This window comes from Myodes glareolus, chromosome 15, assembly GCF_982192425.1.
Source record: "Myodes glareolus chromosome 15, mMyoGla1.1, whole genome shotgun sequence".
NCBI classification, from domain to species: Eukaryota; Metazoa; Chordata; class Mammalia; order Rodentia; family Cricetidae; genus Myodes; species Myodes glareolus.
The window spans coordinates 39,237,212-39,259,531 of record NC_142040.1 but is presented as its reverse complement, the minus strand read 5'-3'; the positions used below and the strand labels follow the sequence as shown (position 1 = coordinate 39,259,531).

Below are 22,320 nucleotides of genomic sequence, written 5' to 3'. Positions count from 1 at the left end.
CTAGGAAATCTGGGGTACTATGAAAAGACCAAACCTAAAATAATAGGGATAGAAGGAGAAAAACCCCAGCTCAAAAGCACAGAAAATATAATCAACAAAATCATAAAAGAAAACCTTCCTAACCTAAAGAAGGATATGCCAATGGAGGTACAAGAAGCTTACAGAACACCAAATTGATTGAACAACAATGACAACAACAAGTCCCCTCACCATATAATAATCAAAGCACAAAACATACAGAATAAAGAAAGAATATTGAAGAGCTGTAAAGAAAAAGGGCCAAGTAACATATAAAAGCAGACCTATAAGAATTACACCCAACTTCTCACTAAAAACCATGAAAGTCAGAAGGCCCTAGACAGATGTGCTGCAGACACTAAGAGACTATAGATGCAATCCCAGATTACTATATTCAGCAAAGCTTTTAATCACCTTGATGGGGAACACAAGATATTCCATGACAAAACCAAATTTAAACAATTCCTATTCACAAACTCAGTCTTACAGAAGGTACTACAAGGAAAACTCTAACCAAAGGAAGCTAACTTTACTCCAAAAAACACAGGCAACAGATAACCTCATATTAGCAAACCACAAAGAAGGGAAACACACAAACACTACAACCAAAAAATAATAGGTGATGTGGGAAGTCCTTTTGTCTATGTGTTGCTTTTATTGGCTAATACATAAACTGCCTTGGCCTGTTGATAGGGCAGAACTTAGGTAGGCAGGGAAACTAAACTGAATGCTGGGAAAAAGAAGGACAGAGTCAGGGAGAAGCCATGTAGCCCCCAGGAACCAGACAGAACTTTAGCTTGTAAACCACAGTCACGTGGCGATACACAGATTAATATAAATGGGTTAAATTAATATGTAAGAGTTAGCCAATAAGAAGCTAGAGCTAATGGGCCAAACAGTGATTTAATTAACACAGTTTCTGTGTGATTATTTCAGGGCTAAGTGGCTGGGAACTAACTAGTGGTCTCCTTACTACAAACAGGAATTAACAATTACTGATCATTAATATCTCTTACTATCAATGGATTCGATTCACCTATAAAAAGACACATGCTAATAGAATGGATATGAAAGCAGGATCCAACCTTCTGCTGTATACAAGAAACACACCTCAACATTAAAGACAGACATTACTTCAGAGTAAAGGGTTGGGAAAAGATTTTCCAAACAAATGAACCCAAGAAACAAGCAGATGGAGCTATTCTAATATCTAACAAAATAGACTTCAAACTAAAATCAATCACAAGAGATGAAGGACACTTCAAACTCAACACAGTAAAAATCTATTAAGATAAAATCTCAATCCTGAACATTTATGCCCCAAATACAAGAGCACCCACAATATGTAAAAGAAATATTACTAAAGTTTAAATCACACATCAAATCCCACACATAAAAGTAGGAGATTTCAACACCCCACTCTTCTCAATGGACAGGTCAACCAGACAGAAACTTAACAGAGAAATAAGAGAACTAACAGATGTCATGACTCAAATGGGCTTAATAGATATCTGTAGAACATTTCATCCAAACACAAAAGAATATACCTTCTTCTCAGTACCTCAGGGAACCTTCTCTAAAATTGATCATATTCTCGGAAACAAAGCAAACTCAACAGATACAAAAGATTTAAAGTTAGAATTCAACAAGAACACTAATTGAAGAAAGCCTACAAACTCACGGAAATTGAACAGGGCTCAATTAAATCACCCCTGGGTCAAGGAAGAAATAAAGACTTCCTAGAATTCAACAAAAATGAAGGCACAATGTACCCAAATCTATGGGACACTATAAAAGCAGTGCTAAGAGAAAAGTTCATAGCACTAAGTGCCTACATAAAGAAAGTGGAGAAATCTCACACTAGTGACTTAACAGCACACCTGAAAGCTCTAGAACAAAATGAAGCAAATTCACCAGAAGGAGTAGATGACAGGAAATAATCAAACTGAGGGTTGAAATCAATAAGATAGAAACAAAGTAAACAATACAAAGAGTCAATGAAACAAAGAGCTAGTTCTTTGCGAAAATCAACAAGATAGACAAACCCTTATCCAAACTAATTGAAAGGCTAAGAGAGAACATCCAAATTAACAAAATCAGAAATGAAAAGGGGGGCATAACGACAGACACAGAGGAAATCCAGAGAATCATTAGGTCATACTTCGAAAACTTGTACTTCACAAAATTTCTTTTACATTTCACAAAAATGCAAAAGAAATGGACAATATTCTGGATAGGTACTATATGCCAAAATTAAATCAAGACCAGGTGAACAATTTAAGTAGACCTGTAACCTACAAATAGAAGCTATCATCAAAAGCCTTCCAAGCCAAAAAAAAAAAGCGCCCAGAGCCCAAAGGTTTCAGTGTATAATTCTACTAGAACTTCAAAGAAGAGCTAATACCAATGCTCCTCAAATTGTTGCACATAATAGAAACAGAAGAAACATTGCCAAACTCTTTTTATGAGGCTACAGTTACCCTGATACTGAAAGCACACAAAGACTCAACCAAGAAAGAGAATTACAGACCAATTTCCTTCATGAACATCGATGCAGCAATGCTCAATAAAATACAGCAAACTGAATCCAAGAATACATCAAAAAAATCATCCATCGTGATCAAGTCGGCTTTATTCCAGAGATGCAGGAATGATTCAACATGCAAAAATCTATCAATGTAATATACTATATAAATACACTGAAAGAAAAAAATATGATTATCTCATTAGTTGCTGGAAAATAATTTGACAAAATCCAACACCCTTTCATGATAAAGGTCTTGGAGAGATCAGAGATACAAGGAACATATCTAAACATAATAAAAGCAATATACAGCAAGGCAACAGCCAACATCAAATTAAATGAAGAGAAAATCAAAGCAATTCCACTAAAATCAGAAACAAGACAAGGCTGTCCACTGTCTCCATATCTATTCAACATAGTTCTTGAAGTTCTGGCTAGACCAATAAGGCAACATAAGAAGATCAAGGGGATGCAAATTAGAAAGGAAAAAGTTGTACTTTCGTTATTTGCAGATGATATGATAGTATACATAAGTGACCCTAAGAATTCTATCAGGGAACCCCTACAGCTGATAAACACCTTCAATAATGTGGCAGGATATAAGATTAGCTCAAAAAAAAAAACAGTAGCCCTCCTATATACAAATGATAAAGAAGCTGAGAAAGAAATCAGAGGAAATTACCCTTCACAATAGCCACAAATAAAAAATATCTTGGGGTAACACTAACCAAAGAAGTGAAAGACTTGTATAGCAAAACTTTAAGTCTTTGAAGAAAGAAATTGGAGAAAACATCAGAAAATGGAAAGATCTCCCATGTCCTTGGATAGGTATAGTTAACATAGTAAAAATGGCAATCCTATCAAAAGCGATTCACAGATTTAATGGAATTCCCATCAAAATCCCAACACAATTCTTCATAGACTTTGAAAGAACAATACTCAACTTCATATGGTAAAACAAAAAACTCCAGGATAGCCAAAACAATCCTGTATAATAAAGGAACTTCTGGAGGCATAACCATCATAGGACCACACTAGGCCCTTTGAATGGAGGTGACCGTTGTAAGGCTGGGGCAGACTGTGGGGCCACTGGCAGTCAGAGTAAGATTTATTCCTACTGCTTGTACTGGCTTTTTGAAACCTATTCTCTTTGGAGGGATACCTTATTCAGCCTAGATATAGGCAGGAAGGGCCTTGGCCCTGCCTCAAAGCAATGTGCTAGACTTTGTTGACTTTCTACGGGAAGCTTTACCTTTTCTGAGGAGAGGATGGGAGGTGAGATGGGGAATAGGATGAGGGGATATGGAGGGAGTGAGAGGAAGGGAGGGAGTGGGAAACTGGATTTGGCATGCAAAATGAGAAAAGATTTTTTTTTAAAGAAATAAATTAAAATTAAAAATCCTTGTCAATTTTGTTGGCAAAATGATACTTTGATAGTTCTCTTTGTGTTTCTTTATTTACTACTAAGGTTAAATTTTCCATTTGAATTTTTTTTATTGAAATCACTCTTAATGCCTTTTGTTGCTTTTTTTTTTAAAGGTAGGTTCTCATTGTACAGCGTGGACTAGCCTTGAACATATACTCCTTCTGCCTCAGTCTCCCAAGTGCAGTGATTAAGGCATGTGTCACTAGGCCGGTGTCTGTTATCTATTTCTCTATTCTCTATTATAGTATTAATGTTTTTTTTTTTTTTAATTTGAATGGGGAACACTAAGATTTTCTGTGAGTTTGAGTCCAGCCTGGGCTATGCAGTGAATTCCAGGCCAATCTACCCTACAGAGTGAGACCCTACGTCAGCAAAAACAAAGCTGTCATCAGGGAAATGCAAATTAAAATGGCAAGGAGAACCCAAGTTCTTATAAAAATGGTTAAAATAAGGCAAACCCCAACAAAGCCTGATAATAGTTGATACTGGCAAAAATGACCAGTATCCCATAGAAGACCTGGGATTTGCCTGAGATCTTAGTGGAAGTTTTACAGGGTTCAATAAATCCTGACTTTGTGACCCAGAAATCCCACTTCCAGATATCTAGGTAGATAACTACGAAAACTTTCATTAGCATGAGAGCCTGCTCTCAGATGTTTATAGCAACCGCTCATAACTTCCCCAAATGGAAGCAAGCCGCCATCTTTCCAGGGGTCAGTGGCTAAACAAATTGGGGTTCTTCTATACTGTGGATTATGACTCAATGACATGACGAACAGGCTAGCAGTCAGTGCATGATAATAGAGACGAGCCTCAAGTACACTCTGCTAAGCGACATGAGCCAGGCACGGTGGGTCCCACAGTGCTCTTCCCTCTAGGAAATGTCTGACCTCTGAAGTGCTCTGGGCATTGTCATGCTGGGTGTCACGAATGGAAAATTCTACATCTGACCCTGCGCACTTGTACTTTAGCCCTTACTGACTGTCACCTAGCAGAAGTTTATCCATTGATCCCTGGAAGGATGGTGGATAGAGAGTAAAAAGAAAGCCAGTATTGTCTTCAAGATTTATTTGGATTGAAGATAAGAAATGTGAGCCGGGCGGTGATGGTGCAAGCCTTTAATCCCAGAATTTGGGAGGCAGAGACAGGTGGATCTCTGTGAGTTTGAAGCCAGCCTGGTCTACAGAGTGAGTTCTAGGGCAGGCTCCAAAGCTACAGAGAAACTCTGTCTTGAAAAAAAAAAAAGAAAGAAAGGAAGGAAGGAAGGAAGGAAGGAAGGAAGGAAGGAAGGAAGGTGGTTTGGCATGGTGCTCTCAGCTGTAATCTCAGCATCCAAGAAGCTGAGGCAAGGGGATTATAAGTTTGGGTCATGTTAGGTTATATAGATATGAACTGACAAGATCACCATGCTCCCAAAAACAGCCCAGAGAGAGTGGAGGCTCATCAGACCTGAAAGGATAAAGACAAGCATCAAGAGGACCATCTCCCACCTCTATTATTACATATTTTGGCATTGTGAAAATTCTACAACCAGCCAAAAGAAATGGAGGTTAATTTTTCCACCCGTCTAAATAGAAGACAAGAATGAGAAATTAGAGGGTTGGTGTGAAAACTCCATTGTAGTGTGCTTGGCTATCATAGTGAGGGCCTAGGTTCAAATTCTATGTTTTCATACTGAAAAAATATCACTTATTACAGATAATGAAAATTACCATAATTTCTAAAAATCTTGTTTGTGAGAAAGCATTAATATTTGATGTAGTCAATATTCCACTCTTTCCCTTGGATGCACTTTACATGTGAGGAGGAAGGAGAGCATTTCACTCGCTGGGTTGCACCTACAGCACACACTGCAACTCCTAACCTATTAGAGTCTCAATCAAATGGTTACGGAGAGGAAGCTTTGACGCTATTGCTCTGTATTATATCATGGACAAAACAGTTCTGGCTAACAGTGTACTGTGACTTTGCACAGCTCAATAAGAAGTTTGAATTTGGACAGTTCGTTTTGATACCCTTTTCCCAGGGGGTCTTTAAGTGTTCCAGTGTGCATCAGAACTTTTATCTAAAGCAGAAGTTTGAGGCTCTGCCTTAGGTAAAGTTAACCTTGGAGTTGGGGTGGAGTGAGAGCATTGTATCTTCTCAGACTATAGTCACTGTGAATAAATGCATCTTTCTTAGCTGGAGCTATATGCTGTCCTGTGTTCATGTGGTTTTGATGTTGTAGACATTTAATTGCTTGGAAATGTCTATCAGATCAGAGGTGATGAGTAGCCGTGGACATTAGACAGAGGTGATGAGTAGCCGTGGACATTAGACAGAGGTCATGAGTAGCCGTGGATATTAGGCTTCTGGAAAATACTGTGTAAAGAGACTAGACACTTAAGTCTCCTGTAGTTTTAGTCAACATTGGATAGGCCATATTTTGAATGATGAAATATCACACTATTAGGCTCTGTTCCCCATACACACCCTCCTGGGGGTGGGGTTAGGGAGGCAAAGTGGTGTTATTCCTATGAATGAGGTCTCCTTTGCAGAGAATGACTAAGCTTCCTGTCTCTCAATTGGGAAAGGAACCTGGGGCAGCAAGGAAGGGCAGGAAGGCAGGCCTCCCCTGGGCCTTGTTCTAGAACCTGGACTCTGGGCAGAAGGGCATGTGAGAGAGCCAAATAATCCTCAGGCATGGGAGCTTCTGGAGGTTGGAAGAGAAGGGCCTTGAACCCAAGTATGTAGAGAGTGTTTAAGTACATAGAGTGGTCCCCATACTCAGATTGTGTTCTCTGTCTGTCCCCTCTCCATATTATGACATCTTAGAGGGCAATGTATCATCAATACAGTGATCTGTCACACTGTATATCTAAATGTGCAGTGGCCTATCACAATGTATATCTAAATGTCACATGTCTGAATGTGACAGGTAGGATTTGTTTTGTTTTATATAAGAGAGCTCTCTAGATAATATTTTGCAAGATGAGGCTCCAGCAGATTCTTCTCTCCATTTAGAGGAAAGTTGCCAGTGAAGTCAGTTGATGGCAGCTTACCAAGATGCAACAATTCACTTTGAAGGTTTATAAAATAAATCCTGCCTTACGCTTGCTAAGACCAACTGGTTTTAATTTCTCTGGTCCTTATGGGAGGGGCACAGAGAACAAGGCAACACGTTGACAACTTTTGACTTACATACTGAGCACCTTGTTGGTAAATCTGTGACACATATGTCACGATGTCTGAGCTACAGTGTCTCGCCTACCTCAAGGCTGCAGGATGACCCTGTAAGCTGGCCTCGGACAACACAGTAAGGATTGGAAGGTCAGGATCTGTGATTTAAAGCACCTGAACAGAGTGGTGGTCCCTGGTGGGTAAGGGTTGATGGGTGGAAGGGTGCAAGGCTATTTCAGCTGTCAGTAAGGGCTGAATTTGTGAAGCCTGTAAACATCTCTGGAGAATTGCCAGAAATAAGCAGGGAGGAGAATCCGATAAAAGGTCCTCCCTTTTATTTATGAAATAAATAAAATTGTTTATTGAAATGAATTATGACCTCACAGATGGATGAAATGTGGGACATTTAAGACATGGAGGCTGTTTCTGCATTATTTGTGATCTGGCATTACTCTTAGGTGAGTACCGTAATATTTAAAATACCGTAGATGTATTACGTGACTCAGTCTTTCCCCCCTACATTTCTTTCTTGTGTGTGGTTGTGTCCGTGCATGCTTGCATACCATGGCACTTGCATGGAGGCCAGAGGATAGCTTCATGGGAGTCAGTTCCCTCCCTCCTTTATCAGATAGAACTCAATTTATCTGACTTGTGACAAGTGCCTTTATCTCCTGAGCCATCCTGCTGGCCATTGAAAAAAAAAAAAGGAGTGTGTTTTTGAGACAGTCTCAACTGTTCTCCAAACAGACAGTTCTCCAAACCCCTTCCCCCACCCGCACACCTCTCCTCGCAGTCTTAGTCATCTTCTCTTACCACAAAGCCTTTCTTTTGGAAACTCTTTCACTAGGAAAGGAAAACAAAGAGGAAAGAAGGGCAAGTCGCAGAGATGCCTTTAAGCTTCTGATGATTTTTAAACAGCTCAATTTTTAACAGAAACTCAGAATTTCACCAAAAAGACAGGGCTTCGTGTTCAACATGAGAATGTAAGATGGAGGAAGAGGAAAGGCTTACCCGGTGGTTGGACGAGGTGGGGAGAGGGCGGGGAGACTCCTAGAAACTCACTTCCCTTCTCATCGGACCTAGTCTTCTGCATTGATTTTCCCTCTCCGGGTTTCTTTTCTTCCCTGAGGCTCAGGAAAATGGATTTTCTTTGTTAAAATGTGTAATTCTGCAAAATAGGGAGCTGCTTCTAGCAGCTTTGGGAAGCAGGCAAACCTTAATGCTACCTTGTGTTCCTTTCTCTGCCTGGATCTTTTACTTCCCGACCCATGTTACTAACATGCCCTTTCTTACCTTCTCAGGATCAACACCTGCTCTTAGGAAAAAGTAGCCTTCAGTTTTAATTAAGATTATCAGGTTAGACATCTCCAACTCCTGAGACCTATGTGAAAGATAAGACATCCCCCACCCCCGACATACACACATGCTAAAAGAATTTCCAGTATCAACGGAGGTTCTCTTATGGGATTTCTAAGATTATCATATGCTCAGGTCCTACTTTGACAGAAAACGGAGAATACATACTCAGAAAGTTTGTAAATTCTCACACTTATTTTCAATAGTATTGCTTACTGTTGTATTTTTTCTTGCATTTCCCACACACTCAGTGCCTAAAGTCAACAAAGGTTAGTAAGCATGTCATCACAGGTGGTGAACGCCTCATTTACAAGAAGCAGGTGATCCTTCACTGGGTTGCTAACAATCCCTGAGATTTGTCATCTTCCCTTTCTGAACCCAGCTTCCATTTCCAGCCAATTTAACATCAATAGGTGGAAAAAATTTTTCATTAGTAAGGTCCATGGTTTTTAAGAAGGAAATACAAACTCCATTAAGAACCAGGGCCCACGTCAGCTCAACAGAAAGCCTCCTGAGATATTCAGTGAAAAGTGGAAAATCTGACAACTCTGTAGTCACGATTTCTGTTCATAACAATGATTTTTCCTCCTCTTTACTAAAATAGATCAAGACTTGTTACAAACACATGTATTACCAGTAATAAGTCAGGATATAGTCAGAAAGGACAGCGCCCTCAGTGTCTTTATTTTAAGATTAACACTAGGGGAAGATGACTGGTAGTCCCCAAGACTTTCTGAGTTGCCATGGATACCTGTCATCCACATCCAGAGCCTGCAGGTTACACTCGGGGACTTTTGCCAGATCGTTAATAAGGTCGCCGAAACCCGAAGCGGCTGCGATATGGACACATGTCTTGCCGCTCTCATCATCATAGTTGATAATGGACGGGCCCTGGTGATGACTCAGAATGATGGAGCACAGGATCCTATTTCCACTCTGAAAAAAAGCACCAGAGAAATCCCATCACGAACAACCCCGTCCATGTGCCTATCTATGCATGATGAGGGGAGGGCGAGCTTTAAAAGATAGAGGATGGATAAGAGGGGGAAAAAAAAAAACAGAACAAGGAAGGAAAAAGCAGAATGGCCATTTCCTTAGATGATGAGGACTGGGGATCCACCTTCCCCGTTTACAGCCAGCTTGTCCAGTGCTCGTAGACCTGTCCAGCCCTCTGACTTTCCGGCATGACTACGTGAAAAAAGTTCATACTCTAGAGTTACATAAATCATCCCCCAAAAAATTACAAAAAGAAAAAAAACCCTCACAATGTATGAAGTTTGCAGTTTTGTGACGGGCGAAGCAGCCTCAGAAGGGTAAAAAAATTAAAAAGGAGTGAGTGTCATGGTCATGTGGTTTGATCTGTGGAGAATTTGGTTATGAGCCTGCCCCTTCTCTCCTGGCTACTCCCAAGTTTGGCTAACAGCTTAGCTTGGCTTTAATGAGATGCAGCTTAAGCGTGGCCACTCCGTTTTGCCTTTTAGTCTGCTCTGTTGGGGCCACTGCAGAGATCTAATCCCAGACAATGGCTATCTGTAATTTGTATTCCATTTCTTCAACAAATTTCCATTTATCTCAGTTCTCTGCCGGGAGTTTTGTTTCCAGCTGGGGTTAATGTCCTCCACACCTAGCGAACCAGGCAACCAACGTCAGAGCTAGCCTGACAGATGTGTTGCCTAGACAACAAATTGCTCCCTAGAGCCGCTCATTTGACGTCTTCATTTCATTGGATAAGGTGGCCGTGAGGGCACTTGTGCACTTAAATTCACTATTAACATGATGAGGAGGAGGAGGAGGGCTGAACCAGGACACAAGGTTGCAGACAAAAGCCCTGTTCCTCAGTCTCGCACGGGGCAGGTGAGTTTTAGGCAGTCCTTGTGTTGGAGATTCCTAGCACACATCCAGATCCTCCCAGATGCCCAGGATCCATCCTGCAACAGGGGACACACTGAGCTTTTCCTTAGGCCCAGGCCAGAGCAGAGGGCAGTGACAGAGGCTGGGCAGAGTTTGGGAGTTAGAATTGTGTGTGTGCACGCTTCATTGCCTCATCAGACTTCACTTATAAAACAAACTGAGAATTTCAAGGTGCTGAGCACAGAATGTTCCATCTCGGGTGTCTCAGGCAGTGGGCTTCCTCCTGGCCCTCGGTCTCGTGACTGGAAAGTGGACCCTTTTCTTTCTCTCCCCCTCCCCACATCCCTTTCCTCTTTTGGTCTAGCCTTTGTTCCACATGACTTGGATGTGACTCGATCACCTATTTGTGTGCTGTGCCTGTCTGTCGTAAGAAGCCTGCCACACTGAACACGTAGATAAGGGGCTTTCATAGTTTTTTTTTTTTTTTTTTTTTAAAGAGTCATTCATATACTACTCGACGCATTCCGAAGGGGTCTGAAATACAGCTGGAAACAGTTGAGAGACACTTTTCTTGGAAAGTACCCGCTCCTGGAGAGGGGAAACAGAGAAGAGTGCCAGCTCGGTGGGTTTGTTTTGTTTACAATTTCCTGGAAGAGAAAAGGCCTTCAGGTTGCCAAGGTGATTCAAAGGGCAAAACGCCTCTGTTCAGTTTCCCCTCTTTGTAGAAGAGGGAGCAGTAAAGACAAATGGGAAAAACAAAAGGACATACCTCACCTCTCTGCTCCTTCTCCTCGCCCGACTCTTGGGACAAGTCACTGGCAGTAGCTGCAGCCCAGGGCACCTGTGTCTGCCTCTTTGGAGACCTGACCGACTTGTTCCATGTGTCGTGGAGGCTGGAGTGCTGTAGGCCAGCCCTCTGAACAAGGATGGGCAAGGTGTCTCCCCTCACTATACCCTGTTCTCCCAATCTGCCTTTTGTTTTGTGGGTTTCCCAAATAAGTCCTTTGCCTGCTCCTGGGTCTCCCATGTAACACTATCATCTGTACTTCCTTTTCCTGTGTGAGTTTTCCTCAGAAATAATGGTGACAGCTGTGTGCATGGAGAGACTGCTTGTTGCTTAGTGCCTTCCTAAACCGCTCCTGACCATAACCCCAGGAGATAGGCCGAGAGGCCAGAGAACAGAGGCCGAAGGGATGGAGGAATTCGCTCTGGGTCAGAGTTAAGAATGAGCTGAGCCAGGATTGACGCTGTAGAGTTTGTAGGCTTGGACCTTTGAGGAAAAGGACCCTGCATGTTCGCACTGAGGAAGCTGAAGTGAAAACCGTTGTTCAGACCTGTCACATAAGTAGCCATGGTCAACCTTGCCTCTGCAAGGAAGGTGGCCACAGTGTACCCTCCTGAGAATCTGAGGCACCCCAGAGACACTGATTTATAAGCCAACCGTGGGGAACGATAATCTCTTGGTGACACCCTGCATTCCCCGCCAGCACTCTGGATGGCGCCAGTCAAATGGAGGCTCAGATGATGGGGGGCTAGGGAGGTCACAGGGGCCAAGAAGAAGTAGGAGAGCAGAAGTAGGAATGCCCAGATGGGGCCAAAGGAGGCAGAGAGAACGGGCCCACATCCAGTGGGAATGCTGGTACACCAGGGGAGCAGCAAGAGCATGCACAGCCTGTTGCGGAGCTCTTGGCCCCGCACTGGGAGGCTCGATCAGTGCCATGGATCTTTTGGCTGTATTTATCTGCTTTGTTTTGTGGGCAATCACCGTCATGCTGCCTTCGCGTCCTCTAAGAACGTCTGTGTGCTGGTTGTTTTCTCTTTATCCCTCGTGAGCAGAGAGCACTGAGGAGGAGCTTGACTCAGAAGAAGGCTTGCAAAGAGGAAGCTGGACGGGTTCGGAAGGATAAGAACAAGGGAACTTGGAGGAGGTGTGTCGCTTGGAGCAGGCTTTGAGGTTTCAAAAGCCCAAGCCAGGTCTAGTCTTGGGCTCTCTCTCTCTCTCTCTCTCTCTCTCTCTCTCTCTCTCTCCCTTTCTTCCCGGCTGCTGCTCCAGCACCATGTCTGCCTGCCCTTGCACCCCCCACCCCATGATGATCATGGACTAACTCTCTGAAAGTGTAAGCAAGCCTCCAGTTAAATGCTGCTTTCTTTTATAAGGATCGCCTTGGCCATGTTGCTTCCTCACAGCCATAAAACGGTAACTAAGACAGTGTCTTTTCAAAGAGGTTCACCAGGAGGCTGTGGGACCAGTTGGTTATCAGCATATGGCTGGGGAACGATAGTGCTTAATCTTTATTAGCAGTTTGACTGGACTAGAATCATCAAATCGTCTTGGAAAGACATCTCTGGGTGCGTCTGCGAAGATGCTCCCACAGAAGTCTAAGAAGACGGTAGGCTTGCCCCGGGCGTGAGCAGCACCACGCCATGGGTGGAGTCCCGGAGTGTATATTTTTATAGGGGAAAGGGAGCTGAGTACCAGCGTTCATTTCTTCTTCCTGACTGCAGGTGCCATGTGACCAGCTGCCTCCAACGCCTGCCATCATGCTTCCTTCCACCATGTACTGCATCCCCTCAAACACCAAGCCAGAAGTGACTCTTTTCGCCCTACGTTGCCTTTGTTACAGCAACTAGGATAATTACTAACGCAAAAGAAGTTGCACGGTACCTTCCTTTTACGGGAAAGGGTTGTTCTCCCTACCCTTGAATGAGGGGATGTAACCATAATTCATCATGTGCTAGCGTGTGTACAAAGCAGCGGCTTCCGGGCTAGCATCTGTGCTTCAGTCACATCTCCCTGAAGGCTTGAGGGTTTTTATGACGTGCTGCAGCCAGACAAAGTAGACTGGAATGGAGATAGTGAGTCTGAAGAGTAAGCAGTTGAGAATGGGCTCTGGGCGAACTAGAGGGAGGAAAGAATGCATGCAATACCTCTGAACTGTTAGAATTAGAGCTATTCTCAGCTAGTCTTTCGAGGGCAGAGTCCTAACTATTGCAATAAGACAGGAGAGTGGAGGGAAAATAGGAGGACTGAGAAGGAAAGGTTGGAACGACTTTTTACATGTCATACGGTTGTCTAAGTAGAAGATTTGAAAAGACAGATGAAACTCAAGGCCCTGAAACGAAGAAGCAATTGTAGCAAGTTTTCAGAATATAAGACGCATATTTTACAATAGACAAAACTATTTCTATGTATTGGCAATGAACAAAGAGAATTTGGAAACAAGAAACTATTGTTTTGGATGTGGTTTGTCTCTGATAAAACTCATTCTGAAATTTAATTTCCAAAATAATGTCATTTGTGTTTATATGGGTGAGAGAGGGAGAGGGAAAGGGAGAGAGAGAGAGAGAGACAGACAGACAGATGGATGGATAGATAAAGGATAGTGTATGCCTGTATATGTGTACTGGTGCACGCCCATATGTGTGCATATGTGGGGGCCGGAGCTTGCTATTGAATGCCTTTCCCTGTCACTATCTACCCTGTTTTCTGGGACAGGGCCTGTCCTTGAACATGGAGCTCACCGATCCAGGAAGACTACTTAGTTGACCAGTGAGCTCCAGGTGTCCTCCTGGCTCTGCCTCCCCAGCACTGGGATTACAGGTTACAATCATTCCAGGATTATCATTGAGCCTGGCTTTTTATGTGGGTGTCAGGCACCTGATTCCAACACAGGTCCGCAGGCTTGAACAGAAATCATTTTGCCAACGGAGCCATCTCTCCAGCCCTCCACCTCCAATGTAATAGTATTGATCAATGGGCCATGTAAGAGGTAATCAGGGGGTAATCACTCCGTGCTGGCTTGTAGAGGGAGATGAGGCAGAGATACCTGACAAGCTAGTGTCATCACAAGGAGGTGAGAGCATGGCCTTGCGGGTCTAGAATGACACTGAGATTATCACAGACAGCAAGCGACATGCTTCTGTTAGCCCAGTTATAGACAAACAGTGGTGTCTTCTAGACAGAGAGGAAAGAGGGCATGGCCCTTGGAGTCAATCTCTAGCTACTAAAGGACCTATAAAAGAGAAGCAGAAGTTGAAGTTAGTTTCTAGGCCTGATGTTTCAAATCTTTACTGCTTTGGTTGTTTGGGTCAAATACAAAGGCTTAATTATTTCTAAGCATCGAAGCCTTATATGTGATCTCATTGTACAGTCCAAGAGAAAAGCAGGAAGTTGAGCAAAGGAATAAATGACAATGGGAAGCAGACTCATTTGTGTGGAAACACTATGACGAGCATGCAACGCTGGACCTGTGCAACAAGAAGCCACTGCCGCAGACCAGTGAGGCCGTGATTTCCCGGTATTCCTGCAGTGCCAAGGGCAGAAGACACAGCCTGGGACTTTGACTACCAACACTAACCACGTGGAAGGGAGAGGGACTACAGGTCCTCCAGAGCCAGGATTCTTTACACGTCGATGGAGTTACCAACAGTCATCGGGTGATTGAAGACAGCTGTGGACCCTCTGCTCAGAAAAACAGATGCAAGAGCCCAGCACCTGCACAGAGATATGGGCCAGCACCGTAGGGTACCAACGGGAACCTTTTTGTTATTCACTTTACTTCCAGGGCCAGAGCCAGGTATACAGCAGATGTTCCAGAAGGTTTATTGAGACGTGATAGAGCAAATACAAGAGGCATTTCATGTGTATAACTGAGGTAAAAATGCAACACTGAAGATAGGGGTAGATAAGATATTGGCAACCATTAACTGGAGTTCCTCTCTAACAACAGCTCTTAGTCCTAACAGCGCATTTTCATTTCCTGGGAGAAGGAAGGAGGTTTAAAAATCTCCATGCCTGGGTTCCACCTCAGAACAACTGAAGGAGAACTCTAAGTGGGGCCTAAGCATCTACGTTACTTAAAAGGTCTTTAGGTGAGTCTTGGGAGCATGGCAGGCTGGGAGCAATATCACTTACAGCACAATCGCTGAGACTCTAAATTTTATAGCGTAGAATACTCAATTCATCAACCCAGTCTCTACGAAGGTCAGAGAACGTAACAAAGTGACTTGTCTCCTCCAATCCAGTCATATCCTCTAGCTGCCATAGGCACGGTTCCATTCATACCCTCCCTCCCACGATATAGTTGGAGCTAAGTTACGCAGATGTGTGTGACTCTCCTTAGGTCCAATCCAGGGCTGTTATGGAAATTCAGTGTGGTGTTGCTCTGATTAGTCAAACTGCCACCTAGAGGATAAGGACAGAGACTCAGAAGGTCTGGGTGCCTGGTGCTTAGGAGTCTGCCATTTGGGGCAAGGCCTGCTGGGGATTCACTCTCTACAAGGGCTGGGATGGAGGAAGACGGAGCCCGTGATGTGGATCCATCAAAATTACTGCGGGGGCGGGGGGGGGGGCGTTCAGAGAACACGAGCCTACAAGGAGGAGTCAGAGTGCGAGGGTATTGAGGGGAAATCTGTAGAAATACTTAATTCAGATACCATTTCCACCTGAGCTGAGAAGCAACGCGCTCAGGGCATTGCTCCGGTGCTGAACCAGATTCTTTGGGATCATTGCTACTGTGGTTCCTAACAGGCCAGAGTCAATTTTCTAAGTGCCCTCAACAGAGCCCGCAGGGAGGGGGCGGGGCGTGTGATCAGATAACGAAAGTGCGTGGGAGGGTGCCACAGCAGGTGGAGAAGACAAAAAACAAGTCTGGTTCACTTTGTCATCCTGCCCAGGACCGGGTCCGATGCCCTGCAACCCGAAGCCAGGTTTAGAGACACAAAAACGGCACGGTTTCCAAATCGCTTCTGTTTTCCCCTGCTCGCAGGCACACCTGTGAGTCCTGAAAGTCCCAGGTGCTACCTCTGCCCCAGGAAAACCCTGAGTGAAACCAGGGTTGGGCGGCAGAGATGACTCTCACGGCGAGGTTGGCAACCGTTCGGCAAGGCCATCCTGGCTGGTCAATGGCAGCGGCAGTGAGGAGTGGGGTTCTGGGCATCAGCATGGAAAGCCAGCATGCTGAAGGCAGCACACCCCCAGCTCTCCTTGAGCGTGGGAATAGGTAACTCCGCTGATTTGCTGGAGAGCCCGACCCTTGGCGAAAGGATAGACGACAGAGCTGTCAGGGGTCGCCACTCTTTCCTCTCAGTCTATTTGACTTTCTTTGGACCCTAGAATTCACAGGCCCGTTCTGCTACCTAAGGCTGTGTGGACTCAGGTGGCTCAACTCATGTGACCGTGGTGCAGGAGTGTGAGTCAGCGTTTCACTCTTGGGTACAAAAGCCGGGGTCATCTGCAGTGACGTGGCTGTGGAGGGATGGAGGAAAGTCAGCGAGCTCGGTCCCGAGGGGTTCTGTAAGTCAACAGGAAGCACTGAGTGTAAAGAGAGAGCGTTAATGGTGTGTGTACGTGTGTTGAAGTGGCAGGCTTGCTCTTGCCTTTCTGGATATGGGAGACGGTTCTTCTTGCTCTATCATATACATTTCAAGTAAATATCGGGACCAGCATGTGTGGTAGTTCTAACTTTCGCTGGGTGACCTGCTCAGGTCGGCTTTACCTCATTTAAACTCGAGACACACTCACAGCTTGCTTTCTCACCTGGGCTGCCCAGTGGAGGGCCGTCTTAAAGTCCTTGTCCACGAGAGTGGGATCTGCCCCCTTCTTCAACAGCACTTGGGTGTGCTGAGGCCGGTTATGGAAAGCTGCCCAGTGGAGCGGTGTCATTCCCTGCAGCATAACGATCAGAAGGGACAGAAATGAACACAGGCTCCCGAGAGGACACAAGTTCACATTCTTCCCCTGGCTAGCACGCCATCACTCATGCACCAACTGCTGCTGCTTGGCAGTTCCTTCATCATTAAGCTATATGATTAACTTTTTGCTAAATTAATAGGTGTTGAGATTACAAAAGTGAGTTTGAGAGGCCAAATCCCTGCCCTCGGGGGAGCTGGGCTGCAGTAAAATACAGGGAGACGGTCACTGAATGCACATGGAGGAGCCAGGGCTTCCTGGCTGGCAGTGTGCACACGGAGCATAAGGGAGCATAAGGGAGCATAAGGGAGCAGGGCCTGCTCTATTCAGTCTTCTGTGAGAAGGACTGAAGGAAGAATGCCAGCACCAAGCCACATCGCTGAGGGTATGCTCAAGGACAGCATCCGAGACAGTGGTCACGCAAGAACACAAACCGCCACCAAGTCCCGAACATTATGGGACTGCTGAGGTCCCAGTGCCTAGAACAGAAACTGTGTGCCTAGCTGTGGGATGAATGATGGATGGATGGATGGGTGGATGGATGGATGGATAACTAGGGGAGAGGAGAAATAGAATTGAAGAAATAGAAATAGAATTGAAGGTTTATCCTGGGAGGCCGACAGGAATACTGATCCTATGCAAATCGTTTGGATTTTTTCCCACATCATTGGAAACATGGTGGAGGGTGTCAAGCAGGTGCTGGGATGATCTGATTCACACTGCCGAGAGGAAATCCTTTCTCAGCAGCTGGGAGGGTGGAGCTAGATTGGTCCAGCTGACGAATCTCAGCTTCTCTGAGAACTGAGGGTATACAGCTAAGGAACGCCTTAACGGCACGTGATTTCACGTTGGCCAATGGTAGCCCCAAAGAAACAGTAGTATTTGAGAGTGTGCCATGGAAGATGGCCTCGCCTTGATCACTCCTCTGGTCCCCACGGAAACATCCAGGATGAACTGCGATTGGGCCAGCCACAGAGACCACAAAGGACTGGAGCCGCTGACAGCTTCTCTCTTAGTTATTCCTATGGAGCGCGTGAGGATGGCTGAGGCCTGCCTTGCTGCAGAGGATGCGCGGGGAAGAGGAGACAGGCCTTGACCTTGCTACCCCCAGGATTTTTATTGGTCCAGGATGTCATTTGAGTTCTTACAGCTGCCATCTCACTCCATCCTCCAAACCACCTTCCGGCGTAAGGGCTGTGGTGACATCTCTCCCACGTTCCCAAGCTGCTTCCTCTTCTCCCAGGACACACAGTCAGACCACATCCTAAGCTTTCTACACCAGGTTCTGCCACGCAACTGAGTTCTGACCACTGGAGAGTGGATGGAAGGGACGGAAACTCCCTCAAGGCCCGGCCGAGGAAGCATACCTTCCTCCATGCCTACTTTCTCTCCTCACCACCACTGAATGTGGAGGAGGACAGGGCTGTAGAAGGTGATGGGCGCACAAAACTGCAAAGCCCGAGTCCCTAACTGATGCTGGAGAACAAATCCACCGCATCAGTCACCGTCGGACCATGATGTGAACAAAGGTCCCTCTTCTTGTGCCAGGAGGTTGAGGTTTTGAGTTAGCACAGCAGCTAACCAACCCTGATCTAGGACATTGTCCTCTTATTTCCTAGAAGGAGAAACAGCCCTAGCGAAGTGTTCAAGTCAGAGTGAGAAGAGAACTGAGACCAGGGTTTGAGGTCTGGGGGGCACTGGTCCAGGATGCTAAAACCCCTCAACCCGTTTCGTAGTTTGAATCTGTAATTTACGGCGTGCTTGCGGGGTTTCAAGTTCCCAGTGTCCTCTAAGGCTGAGCCTCCACAGCTGTTCTCGGGGATAGTTAACAAATTGGTTCCATATGGAAAAGAATGCTGGAATAAAAGGGTATGAGGAGAATGCTAAAGAGAGAGGGTTTGTCCACTTGCCCCAATTGCTGCGTCTTCTCGTGGAACACAGAGTCATTCTGTGAGTTTCTATGAATCTTGTGCATTTTCATTTAGGCCACTGGGATCAGAAATCCAAACACAAGGGAACAAGATTCCTTTTCTTTTATTTCACATTGATTACTCCTTTCCTAGTTGTGAGATCATGTTTCAGTCATGGGTTTCATAATGGCTGCGCTCTCGTCTGCCTGTCTCAATGCCAAGCGCTCTGAACAGTGAGCCCATTGTAGATGCTAAGAGAAACTACTTATTAAGGCAAGGGGGCGAATTCCCACTGTTCCCGGCCGCCTTTCTTGATTTTGTAAAAATTGGCTTTGCCTTTTATCCATTTTTAATTTGTGTGGGTATGGTATTTGTGTATATATGTTCATGCATGTGCTCCTGTGTATATATGGATGAAGATGTATGTGAATGTGAGTGTATGTATATGTAGAAGCCAGAAGTTGATGTTCAGGGTTCTTCTCTACCTACTTTTTGAAACAACTGGAGCTCACTGAGTGGGTTTGGCATACTGGTAGGTGAGGGCTGGGGACCACCTGTCCCCACTTCCCTAGAGCTAGAATATACATTGTGCTTGACTGCTTATGTGGGTTCTGGGCATACAAATTTAGGTCCTCATGACTGAGCAGAAGAATTTTGTTGACTCAATCCATGCTTCAGAATTTCGGGAGAGTGCTCCGAAAGACCTCATCACTAGTAGTGCTGTCAACTGAGGAGATGGCTCAGCTTGCGAAACGCTTGACTTGAAAGCATGAGGACCTGAGTTTGGATCCCCAGCAGCCGTGTTAAAAGACCAGGCCTAGCAGCACGCGTCTGTAACCCCAGAGCTGGAGAAATGGAAGCAGGAGGGTCCCAGGGGCTCCCTGACCAGTCGGTCTAGCTGAATTGGTGAGCCCCAGGTTCAGCAAGAGAACCTGTCTCAAAAAATGAAAGATGGACAGCATCCGAGAAAGACATCCAAAATCCTTTAGCCTACACATGTGCACGCACGTGCACACACACACACACACACACTCACACACAAAAGGAAACGTGCAATAGATGGCAATGATTATGTAGAATTAAGTATGTAAGAATTCATTGTGAAAATGTGGTTCTAAATTAAACTGTGGTTGTGCAAGGCTAATTATTGTGTCCAACACAAGAAGAATACTACCAAGGTTTAAAAACATTTACTTATCTATTTATCTATCTATCTACCTATCTATCTATCTATCTATCTATTTATTTAGTGTGTGTGGTAGGGGAAATGTGGAGGTCACATGTAGCCTGGGTTCTCTCTTTCCTGGATAGATGTCTGGTTGTTGGGCTTACTGACAACCGTGTCCTCCTGCTTAGCTGTCTGCAAGCCTAAATGTCACCTCTGGGCACCTGTTTGGCACCAAGAAGTCTGTCTGTATTATCTAAATGAATTTTACAATGATCCCAGGGGCAGGAGTTTTAGAATCACTTCTGTAGTGAGGAAGCTGAAGCAGACAGGTTAAGCAACTTGTCTAAGGCCAGTGACTGAGTACTTGGTAAGGCTGGAATTCAAATTCACGCTTCTGTGGTTCTGAAAAAAAGCAAATAAAACAAAACAAAACAAAAACCCAATCTCCATCATGTTGGTAGACTTCTATATTTCAGGTGCTGGGGAATCCTATTTTCGTGTATGTTGTCTTAGCTGATTCAAGTCTTGTTAGTTTAAGCAATGGTGGTTGTCTCCAGGCTTCTGGCTGCTTCTCTATAGTATTAACTCGGCCATTTGTCTCTAGACTCCTCCTTAAAGGAGGCTAGCTAGCAGCACTTAGAAATGGCGGCTTCTCTAAATAAGAAGATGAACCTGATGAAGATTATTTAGCTATCCACCAGGAGGTAGGAAATAGACAAGAGTCCCAGGTAACCTCGGGTGCATGAGGGGGTGGGAGGGTCGATGGAAGGGGAGAGGGTTAGAGAGCAGGGAGTAGGGGAGGAACGGGGAAAGCTTGGTAGCCAGGGATGGGGGGGAGGAGGGAGGAAGGATGAATATGGGATCAGGGAAGAATATATTTCAACTAAGGGAGCCATTTTAGGGTTTACAGGAGACTTGATTATATATGGGATCCCAGGTCCAAGGAGAGATCCCCCAGATTGCTCTCTGGACAGAGGAGAGGGTGCCTGAATCGGCCGTGGCCCATGACCATATTGAAGTATATTTTGCTTATCACCATAGATCCTTCATCTGGCGAAGGACGGCGATACAGTCGGAGACCCACATTGGATCATCGGACTGAGCCCCCCGAGGTCCAAATGAGGAACAGAAGGAGGAAGAACATGAAAAACGAAATCAGTACTGCGAGGGATGCTATCACCCACTGATACAAGGGAACAGATCTAATGAGAGTTTACCAAGGCCAGTTGGACTGGGACTGAACGAGGACGTGATCTAACCAGATTCTCTGAATGTGGCCGGATTCTCTGAATGTGGCTGGCCCGAAGTCTTTCTGAAAAGCCATTGACTAGGATACTGGGACCTGTTTCCTCTACATATACTGGATTTTGGGGATCCAGTCTGTTTGGACACTCACCTTCCTGGACCTGGAGGGAGGGGGAGGAACTGGAACTTCCCACAGGGCAGGAAACCCTGACTGCCCTGGGGGATGAAGAGGGAGGAGGAGGGGGAGTCGGGGGAGTGGGAGGGCGTTGGGAGGGGGGGCGGAAATGGAAACTTTTATAATTTAATAAAATTTACTTAAAAAAAAAAGAAAGAAATGGCGGCTTCTTTGTTGCTGTTTTTCTGGGTCTCGCTGTGTAGCCCCGGCTGTCCTGGAACTCTCTATGTAGATCAGGCTGGCCACAGACTCAGATCCTCCTGCCTCTGCCTCCTGAGTGTTGGGATTAAAGGCGTGCACCACCACACCTACCTAGAAATGACTCTGTAGGGCTAGCAACTATGACTTGACTTAACTCCCCTGAACACTGTGACACTGTAAACAATTTGTAAACTTTCAGTCACAAGAAAGTTCCTGTTGCTATTCTTCACGATTCCCCTGCTGAGCTAATGAGAAACAAAAATAAACCCTGTACCATTAGCAGTCTAAAAACGAAAGATTTCACAAGCTCACGGGCAGCCATTCAGGCAGCCGGACAATCATTGGTATTGGGCAACTCTTCATTGAGGAACATTTTCCTGCAACTGCTTCCTCCTTTCTCCAGCTTCTGTGGAGCCTGCAGACAGTCAAGCTGTGTATGGCGAAGTCTCTGGGGACTGTATACAGGCAGGCTTCAGGCTTAGAAGATGGTACGCACTAAGAGGTAGTAGACCTCACAGTGGAAATGTGTCACAGGTAAATGAAGATGCTGTCTACCGCACCAAGCACACAGGTATCTGAAGCATCTTTTCTAGAAG

The 22,320-nt window shown here is 45.0% G+C and overlaps 1 protein-coding gene across 2 annotated transcripts in view; it reads right to left on the bottom strand.

The window, feature by feature from the left end:
• Ankrd55 (ankyrin repeat domain 55) overlaps positions 1-22,320 on the bottom strand; it is a 101,828-nt gene that overhangs the window by 23,194 nt on the left and 56,314 nt on the right. For both annotated transcript variants that reach the window (XM_048443013.3, XM_048443014.3), the window contains exons 7-8: positions 16,873-17,001; positions 9,235-9,419 (exon numbers count right to left, since the gene is read on the bottom strand). In XM_048443013.3, coding sequence (XP_048298970.1) covers positions 9,235-9,419; positions 16,873-17,001 — 314 coding nt within the window. The remainder of the gene's footprint in view (positions 1-9,234; positions 9,420-16,872; positions 17,002-22,320) is intronic.